This window comes from Triticum urartu, chromosome 4 (genome assembly GCF_003073215.2).
Source record: "Triticum urartu cultivar G1812 chromosome 4, Tu2.1, whole genome shotgun sequence".
Lineage (NCBI taxonomy): Eukaryota > Viridiplantae > Streptophyta > Magnoliopsida > Poales > Poaceae > Triticum > Triticum urartu.
Window position 1 is genome coordinate 581,295,069 of NC_053025.1, and position 9,858 is coordinate 581,304,926.

The window sequence follows — 9,858 nt, forward strand, 5'->3', positions numbered from 1 at the left end:
TGGTTACAATGGGGAGGAATTTAGGAGTAACATCACACACTCCAATACAACTTTGCTTATGTGTCACATATTTAATGAAGAGAGAGGTGCTTGTGGTAACTAGCTAAGTTACCGAAACATCACACACTTCAAGAAACAATGAGTCTATAACCTAATAAATACATTGTTGCATGATACTACATAGATATTCCTACCCACTACGGAGGTAGTAACATAGTCTAGAGAAGTGTGTAAGTTACTAACTTATGTTCTTGTCCATTGTGATCAGCCTAAACAAGCAAGCACGTAATTAATGTGCGCGCTAGTACTAAAATTCCCACTGTCCAGCGTCAAGTGTCAACGCTGCACGCCGAACCGCGCTCATTAATTTGCACCAGTGAGTAGAAAACACCATCAACTAGGAGTAGTATTAGATCGATGTAGACCGTGGTTAGCAGTGAAACAACCACTAGCACCACGAGGCTAGCTACCACCCAGTGTCCCAGTCAACTAATCCCCCACGAACTCCACCGTGCGTGAAGTCTACTCCTTCGCACCGCCACTCCCGGCGGCTCGTCGCTCGTTCATCGCCCCGACTTCCCGGCGACGTCGATCTACATCATTTTTAGGTTTATAAGTATAAACTATACTAGTCTTCGTCTTCCTCCTCTCGATCGATCTGCTTGCCGTTTCTGGAGTACTATATATAGTTGCTGCACGCCGCGGCATGCAAATCGGCGCCGCGAGCTCTGTCGTACGACTGGTGAGCTTGTATCCAATGTCAGTATGCCGCTTAATTACCTTTTTTTCCTCCTCGTAGATGCTTTGCCTGCGCTCCTTCGCTTCTGCTGGGGGTGCGTGTTTGCTTAGCCATTTTCGCTATTTTTGGCTGATTCGCGGATGGTTTGCCAGCTGATCAGATCCGCGCACAAGGGCGGCGGTGGCCGGCCGCGCCGGGAGCACGGGGTGATGAAGGGCCCGGACAAGAGGAGCAGCACGCAGGGGAGCGCCGCGTTCCAGTCGCTGCGGCTCGTCTTCGTCCTCGCGACCGTCATGTGGGCGTCCTTCCTCTACTACCACTTCACCGCGCTCAGCGCCGGGGCAATGAGGGCGACGGTGCTGGACGGCGCCAGCGCCGACCCGTGCCGGGGCCGGTACGTCTACGTGCACGACCTGCCGCCGCGCTTCAACGCCGACATCCTCCGCGACTGCCAGAACACCAGCGACCAGTACCGCTGGCCCGACATGTGCGGCTTCGTCAGCAACGCCGGCCTGGGCCGCCCGCTCGCCGACCCGCTCGACGGGGACTTCACCGGCGACAACGGCTGGTACGGCACCCACCAGTTCGCGCTCGACGCCATCTTCCACAACCGGATGCGGCAGTACGAGTGTCTGACGACCCACTCCGCCCTCGCCAACGCCGTCTTCGTCCCCTTCTACGCCGGCTTCGACTTCGTGCGCTACCACTGGGGCTACGACAACGCCACCAGGGACGCCGCGTCGGTCGACCTCACGGACTGGCTCATGCGCCGGCCGGAGTGGGCGCGCGCGGGCGGGAGAGACCACTTCCTCGTCGCCGGCAGGACGGGGTTTGACTTCCGGCGGAGCAACAACATGAACCCGAGCTGGGGCACCAATCTGCTCAACATGCCGGGCGGGCGGGAGATGTCGGTGCTGGTGCTGGAGGTGTCACGGGTGCCCCATAGCCGGGAGTACGCTGTGCCGTACCCGACCTACTTCCACCCGAGGTCCGACGCCGACGTGCGCCGGTGGCAGGAAAGGGTGCGCGGTCTGGAGCGCCGGTCGCTGATAGCGTTCGTCGGCGCACCGCGGCCGGACAACCCGTACAACATCCGGCAGCAGATCATCGCGCAGTGCGAGGCCTCCGACGCGTGCCGGCAGCTGGGCTGCGCGTTCGGCACCAGCCAGTGCCACACCCCCGGCAACATCATGCGGCTGTTCCAGAGGGCCACCTTCTGCCTGCAGCCCACCGGCGACTCCTACACGCGGCGGTCGGCGTTCGACTCCATGGTGGCCGGCTGCATCCCGGTGTTCTTCCACCCGGTGTCGGCGTACCTGCAGTACAGGTGGCACCTCCCGGAGCACCACGAAACGTACTCGGTGTTCATCCCGGAGGACGGCGTGCGGTCGCGGAACGTGAGCATCGAGGCCGTGCTCCGGGCGATCCCGCCGGAGACGGTGGAGCGGATGCGGGACGAGGTGATAAAGCTGATACCCAGGCTGGTGTACGCGGACCCAAGGTCGAAGCTGGAGACGGTGAAGGACGCCTTCGACGTCGCCGTCAAGGGGATCATCGACAGAGTGGCCAGGGCCCGGGCCGAGGCGGCGGCGGAGGACTCGTCGTTCAGTCACGCCATGGAGATGTTTAGGTTACGGAGAAAGTAAGTTACTCGTAGTACCAACCAAAATAGATGCAGAATCCATTGACAGAATGTAGATCAAGTCGATATTATAATTTGTGATATGTGCCACTCAATTTATTATACATACATCTTCTAATTTGTCATCTACAGTAATTGATTATAACAGTGCTAGAAGAAGCATCGTGTAAGCCAAGGTATAGCGTGGTGTGATCTTCATACTTGAGATGTGTCTGAGACTAAACTGTATTCATGCTTCATTAGATCATTTAGATGTTTAATAACTATGGCACATTTAGATGTGTTCTAGACAGATCCTGTTTTTTACATCAACCCACATAATCTTTTAGTATCTGGTAAAATACACGAATCGTCATGTCAGAAAAATGACCGATTCGTTGTTTTAAAAGCTTCAGGTACAGCCTTGTGAATCTCAGACTGACTGAATTGATTTCATCAACTAATTAAAATTTTTGGCTTTTGTTACTGGTAAATCGCTTGAATTTACAACTCTCGATATTTGATTTCCGGAGAGCGCACACGTCCTGAGTTGGAATTGGGCCGCAGTGTTCTCGGCGACGCTGAGCCGGGAGTGACATGGAGTGGAGGACGGCGTGGATGCGGTGTTGTCGGTGCTCACCAGAGTTGAAGAAGGCGGCGGGGTTAGGGGGTGGCCCAGGGCTATGGTTCACCTTCAAAGGTGGCGGCTTGAGGAGGGTGAGGCGACATGAAGCACGTTGATGATTTAGGTCCTAAAGCAACTTACAAATACTTAAGTTTTGGCCGTCCAAAGCCCAAATCAGGATGCAGTTAGGAAACTTCAGCACCGTGCAACAAAATGCTTCTAAATGTCTGAACATTTATTTTGTCATCCAACATCGTGCATCAAATGTTCGTGGATTGGTCTGAACGTTCGAATTCGCACAATCCGTAAGAAAACAGGGGTGGGGAGGAGGGGGGGGGGAGCTTTGCGGGCCTCCGGACGCATGATACGTTAGCATCTGGCTACACAGTCCCACCCAAAGCCCTCGCCGTACGTTTCGCTCCAAAACTCCCACCGCGCATTCATCCCAATCCAGAAGAGACACGACGGGGTTGCCACCTACTACAATAATGTCGGGCTGACTGACGTGACCGAACGGTTGACCAGCGCTGCTTCAATGCGGAAGCGGCGACCGAAAGGTCTACTCCAGCTACTGCGCCCGCATTGAAGCAGTGTCGGTGCCCTGTTTCTGGCAATTTAAAGCAGGCAGGGCACACCGTCAAACCCTATTTCCTCTTCTCGTCGCCGCGCAACCGCAGAGTCTAAATCAGACACCGCGTCAAGGAGGAGATGCCCTAACCACTGCTCAACCACGACATCCAAATCGAACGTTGCGTCAAGGAGAAACCACCCTCGCCGCCGCGCAACCAGGCTGGCCATTTCATCCGGTCGGCGTCCCCACTGCGCCGTTTTCGACACGGCAAGGAGATGTGGTTATCGCCCCCCCCCCCCTCCGCCAGTAGTCTGGGAGCCAATGGCGCACGGTGAAGGAGGAGGAAGCGCCCGACACGACAATCGCTTCATCCTGCCGGCGTCCCCGTCGCGCCATTCCTGACGTGGCAAGGAGATATAGTTATCGCTGCCCCGCCAGTAGTCTAGGAGCCAATGGCGCACGGTGAAGGAGGAGGAAGCGCCCGACACGACAATCGCTTCATCCTGCCGGCGTCCCCGTCGCGTCGTTTCTGACGTGGCTAGGAGATATGGTTATCACCACCCCGTCGGTAGTCCGGGAGCCAGTGGCGCCTGGTGAAGGAGGAGGAGGCCCCCGGCCCGACGATCGCCAACACACGCAGCCGCCTCCTCTCAGCGCAGCATCACGACGTCCAACAAGGCGGATGGTCGTCTCCTGTCAGCTGTCCACACACACACATCTGTATCTGTATACGTCCCCATATACTCGGTGCACCGCGTTGGATGGTCGTCCCCTATCAGGCTGTCCACAAACACATCCGTACGTGTCTGCGGATATTTGTTGTGTCCGTTCTGATGCACCGCGGTTGGGTTGCCCTCACAGATCGTTGCAGGGGCAAGCAAACACGCTAGTCATGCACGCACCATTGCCGTCCGGTCGGGGGAAAGACCGCACGCATGCACCGCACCGCACGCACCTCCACCGTACTACGTTACGCAGCCGGGAGGAACGGGCTGACGCGGAGAGATCCAACGCGCCTCTCAAAGATCGAGCAAAGAAAACTTCAGAAAAAAGAAAAGATCGAGCAAAGAAATCACTCGCTGCTAGCAGTGCGTGCCGTGGATGGCGCCCCCTCGATCGGCCTCAGATCCCGAGCTCCAGACAGAATAGAGAATGGTCGTACTACTGGCTAGCTCCGTGTCAACTCCGGTTGTGCAGCGCGAGGAGCGCCATGTGCGCGCGGTCCCCGGGAACCGTGCATCGATGGAGGCCGATGCCGGTCAATGCGCACGCAGTTGGGACTTGTGAGTCGGTGGACACACAGTACCGGTGCAAGCCTAAAAATTTCTATACCACTTAGAGCAAGTATGAGAAGATGACGCAAGCAGGTTGTAAGGATTTAAAAATTACACCCTTCAATTCTTTTTAGTTAGCATATAAGATTTGCCTGAAGTCAAACCTCATAAATTTTGACCGAGTTTACAAGAAAAAAACACCAACATTCAAAATGTGAAATCAACAACATTAGATGCGTCATGACGTTAGTTTTTATATTGTATATATTTAACATTGTAGATGTTAATATTTTTTCATATAAATATGGTCAAACTTTACGAAATTTGACTTCAGACAATTCTTATATGCAGAGTAAAAATGACTGGAGGGAGTATATTATTGCTGAGTTGAAAGAGAGAGAAGAGAAGCGGGCTGTAGACTTATAGCCGGCTGTAGCACGAGCTCCAAGAAGCTTTGTAAGATTGAAAGGTGTGGGTCATATGTTGACAAAGTAGTACTTTTTTAGTGCCAACTATTATACATGTTGGCTATTACATTAACTATAAATGACATGGTAACATGTTATAGCCAACAGCTGGTTGTATTATTAACCATGCTCTCAGATGATGTAAGGAGGCCGTAAGGATTTAAATATTATATTATTGCCGAGTTGGAAGAGAGAAGGGGAGATAAAAGAGAAGCGGGATGTAGACTTAGATCATGGTTAACAATATAGCCGATTGTTGACTATAACATGTTGCCATGTCATCTATAACCAATGTAATAGCCAACATATACAGTAGTAGGCTACAAGAAAGTACTTACTTCGTCACGGTTTAGAAGGCGCGCTTGGAAATTCTTTGAGACCTAGGTGGTTATCTATTGGTTGTGAGATGGGCTAAAAAATAGCATTCACACTATGCATGCATATAGAAATAGTATATCGGAGTACTAATTAACTACTAGAAAAAATGTAATGCGTCCTAAACCTTGTCTATTGTGGAAACACACGCAAATTTAACTGTATCTTCTAAACTGTGACGAAAGGAGTACTACTTTTATGTCACATGACCCACCATACACTTTCACATAGCTTCTTGGAGCCCGTGTTACACCCGACTGTAAATCTACAACCTGTTTATCTTCTCTCCCCTCTTCTCTCTCATCTAGCTCAGCAAACATATACTCCCTCCGTAAACTAATATAAGAGCGTTTAGATCACTAGTAATATTTAAAGTCTCACAACCTTATTATACTTGCTCTATAGCACGAGCTCCTAGAAGCTTTGTGAGATTGGAGTATGTGTTAACTATTAAATTGACTATAAATGACATGACAATATGTTATACTAGTAGCTAGCTATATTATTAATCATGCTCTTACCGATCCAAACCACTAGCTGGATTTCTATGAGGGTGCTTGGATCCAAGGGACTATTTTTAGTCTGACTAAAAATAGTCTTTTTTAGAGGCTAAAGTTCCAAGCACCCCTGACTAAAGAGAGGCTAGGACTAGTCTTGAGGCTAAAAATTTTTAGTCATAGGAAACCTACTAAAATATGTATTAGCCATCTCTCTCATCATTTAATGCCTCTCCTTTAACACATGCGAATTCCAGATTGAAGGGTTTCGAAGATAATAAATGCTCAATAACTTGATTTTAGTCTTTTTAGTATTTGGATTCAAGTATGGGTAAGACTAGCAAGTTTTAGTCTCACTACTTTTAATTATGGGACTAAAACGTATCCAAGCACCCTCTATATACACGCTCGAGAGGATGCAGATTTCCATCCAAGGATTCAATGAATCGAAAGTTCGCAGTAATGCATCTCCCAGATTAGATCCCCGGTCCAATTCGCATTTCTATTTTATTTTTTGAGAAGTTAATGTTCGTTTCTATTGATACACCATGCATGTGCATGTGCACGTGCAGGCCCCCGGCTCCTTCATTTCCTCGCGCCTAGATTCGATCGATCCATCATTGACATGGTTAATGTGGAGCATCTCTCAAGTCAGAGCTCGGAGCTCTCGGATCACCACGTATGCCGGCCAGCGATACGCAAATCACATGGATGAATTCCCATTTCGAGATTCCCCGCGCTTAAGTTAGTCACAGTGGACTCCGAGACCTCAACTCCGTCGGGGACACGCACGAGAGCCAGCGTGCGTGCGTAACTCGTGGGTGACCATGGAGAAGACGACGGCCGCGCACGGCGGGGGCGCCCGCTGGCTGCCTCGCCTGGTCCTGCTCGCCATCCTGTCCGCCACGCCGTGGCTCCTCATCGTCTACTGCCACCGCGCGGCGCCCGTCAGCGCGCCGCGCCAGTCGCTCGTCACCGCCGCCCCCGCGTCCGGCCGCGAGGACGGCGCCCAGCCGCGCTTCCCCTCCGCCCAGGAGCAGCAGGTCAAGAAGCTCCTGATCGCCTCCGCGGCGGGGGGCGAGGTGCGCCGGAGCAGCGACGTTGGCGTCGCCGGGGAGGACGCCTGCCGCGGGCGGTACCTGTACGTCCACGACCTGCCCCCGCGGTTCAACGCCGACGTCCTCGCCGACTGCAAGCACTGGTACCCGTGGATCGACATGTGCCAGTACCTCGCCAACGGCGGCCTCGGCGCGCCCCTGGACAACGCGGACGGCGTGTTCGCCGACGAGGGCTGGTACGCCACCGACCACTTCGGCCTCGACGTCATCTTCCACGCCCGCGTCCGGCAGTACGACTGCCTCACCGACGACTCCTCCCGCGCCGCCGCCGTCTTCGTGCCGTTCTACGCTGGGTTTGACGTCGTGCGGAACCTGTGGAGCAACAACGCCACGACCAAGGACGCCGCGGCGGTCGAGCTCGTCGACTGGCTGACGCGGCGGCCCGAGTGGCGCGCCATGGGCGGGCGCGACCACTTCTTCATGTCCGGGAGGACGGCGTGGGACCACCAGCGGCAGACGGACAGCGACTCGGAGTGGGGCAACAAGCTGCTCCGTTTGCCGGCGGTGTGGAACATGACGGTGCTGTTCGTGGAGAAGGTGCCGTGGACGGACTTCGACTTCGCCGTGCCGTACCCGACCTACTTCCACCCGGCCAAGGACGCGGACGTCCTCCAGTGGCAGCAGCGGATGCGAGGCATGAAGCGGGACTACCTCTTCTCCTTCGCCGGCGGCGAGCGTCCCGGAGATCCGAACTCCATCCGGCACCACCTCATCCGGGAGTGCGGCGCCTCCAGCTTCTGCAACCTGGTGCAGTGCCGGAAGAGCGAGAAGAACTGCCTCGTGCCCAGCACCTTCATGCGCGTCTTCCAAGGGGCGCGCTTCTGCCTGCAGCCGCCGGGCGACACGTACACGCGGCGGTCGGCGTTCGACGCCATCCTCGCCGGCTGCGTGCCGGTGTTCTTCCACCCGGACTCCGCGTACAGGCAGTACAGGTGGCACCTCCCCGACGACCGCGACTCCTACTCCGTGTTCATCTCCGAGGAGGATGTGCGCAGCGGCAACGCCAGCAGCGTGGAGGAGACGCTCCGGCGGATCCCGCAGGAGGTGGCGGAGCGGATGACGGAGACGGTGATCGGGCTGATACCGCGGCTGGTGTACGCGGACCCGCGGTCGAAGCTGGAGACGCTCAGGGACGCCGTGGATGTCACCGTGGAGGCGGTCATCGACAGGGTCAGCAAGCTGAGGAAGGAGATGGGTCACGGCGATCTGACGCAAACGGCGACAAAGGTTTCTAGCAAAGTCATGGCAGATAATTAGGGAGGATAATCGATGGTGCATCGTAGCAATGCATTGTGACGGAACATGTTGAGCTTGTTTACTAAACGTCTAGAAATCATTGTGTTTTAGTGGTTGAAATGAAATTTTGATCCCGGTTCGTAGTTTCAGCTTTCAAGCTACAATTCAAACTTCTGCATGCTTCATGGGGATCGTTCCTTTTTAGCAAGGGCTTCATGGAGATCGTTTTTTTTAAGAAAAATGTTCAATGTGTTCAAAAATCCTGAAAACAATAAACAGTATCATACGGATGTATCCTGCATGTGTGCAAATTTTCAAGACGAAATGCATTGACACGCCAGCTATACACAAAAAAGGTAATTTGGAAAACAGTTAGCACTGTTCACTATATATATTTTTTCAATATAGACCAACGGTTTTCAATTTTTTGCGTAGCTCACAATCAATGTATTTTCTCATGAAATTTTTTCACATGTAGTATACATCCATATATCATTGTGGGAAAAAAAAATCAAAGGGCCCCATGAAGCCCGAGCACCAAAATGCTGACCTCCGTCTCATACTGTCAAGTAGCGTACCAACAAAATACAATGCATTTCCTAGATTGGATACCCCTAAAAAAATTTCCTAGATTGGATTTGCTGGTTCACAATTTAATGTCATCATCATGATAAAATAAGAGAACAATCTAATGTAACACCCTAAATCAACATGAAATTTCAAGCCAAGAAAACACAACACAAATCTTAAAGCAACGGTGGACGATGGATCTATGCGAGGTACTCCTATATCTCATGCATGTTACTCCCTCTGTTCCTAAATATTTGTCTTTCTAGATATTTCAATAAATGACTACATATGAAGCAAAATGGATGAATTTAGACTCTAAAATATGTCTATATATATCCATATGTGGTTGTCCATTTGAAATATCTAAAAAGACAAATATTTAGGAACGGAGAGAGTAGAATATATTTTTCTCTTTCCTACTTAAAAAAGACCGCATGTTATGTTGTCCGATCGTCCTCTGTCAAACTTTACTTACGTTTCCCCCCTTCATCTTCCCATTTTGCCTTTTCCCTCTATTTCACCAGCTTTTCCTAAAAACCATCTCAATAGCTTCATATATTATTGACTTACCAAGTAAAACTATATTTACTTTGGTAAACCAATAAGTGTGTATCAAATAAGGCGAAGTATCGAGTGGAAACGACCATTCAATGAAAACTGAAAAACTTTCCTCGTACGCCTTTGGATCACGAACCTATGGTATAGATTAGAGGTGGGAATCCCACCAACCACAAACCAAGCTTTTTCCGAAAACCCCCTGCCCGT

The 9,858-nt window shown here is 52.0% G+C and overlaps 2 protein-coding genes across 4 annotated transcripts; both read left to right on the forward strand.

Annotated features, from left to right (window-relative positions):
- Positions 1 to 411: 411 nt before the first annotated feature.
- Positions 412 to 2,512, forward strand: LOC125554243 (xyloglucan galactosyltransferase KATAMARI1 homolog). 3 transcript variants are annotated; one of them, XM_048717822.1, is made up of 2 exons: positions 412 to 759; positions 892 to 2,512. In XM_048717822.1, the coding sequence occupies exon 2, from the start codon at positions 949 to 951 to the stop codon at positions 2,383 to 2,385; it is 1,437 nt and encodes a 478-aa protein (XP_048573779.1). In that variant the 5' UTR covers positions 412 to 759; positions 892 to 948; the 3' UTR covers positions 2,386 to 2,512. The 3 variants fall into 3 exon arrangements, with proteins under 3 accessions (XP_048573779.1, XP_048573778.1, XP_048573780.1); XM_048717821.1 differs by having other exon boundaries at positions 412 to 742; XM_048717823.1 differs by having other exon boundaries at positions 412 to 608.
- Positions 2,513 to 6,791: 4,279 nt separating this feature from the next.
- Positions 6,792 to 8,677, forward strand: LOC125554244 (xyloglucan galactosyltransferase KATAMARI1 homolog). The gene has a single exon (XM_048717824.1). It carries the CDS (start codon positions 6,997 to 6,999, stop codon positions 8,542 to 8,544), a length of 1,548 nt encoding a protein of 515 aa, XP_048573781.1. The 5' UTR covers positions 6,792 to 6,996; the 3' UTR covers positions 8,545 to 8,677.
- The last annotated feature ends 1,181 nt before the right edge of the window (positions 8,678 to 9,858 follow it).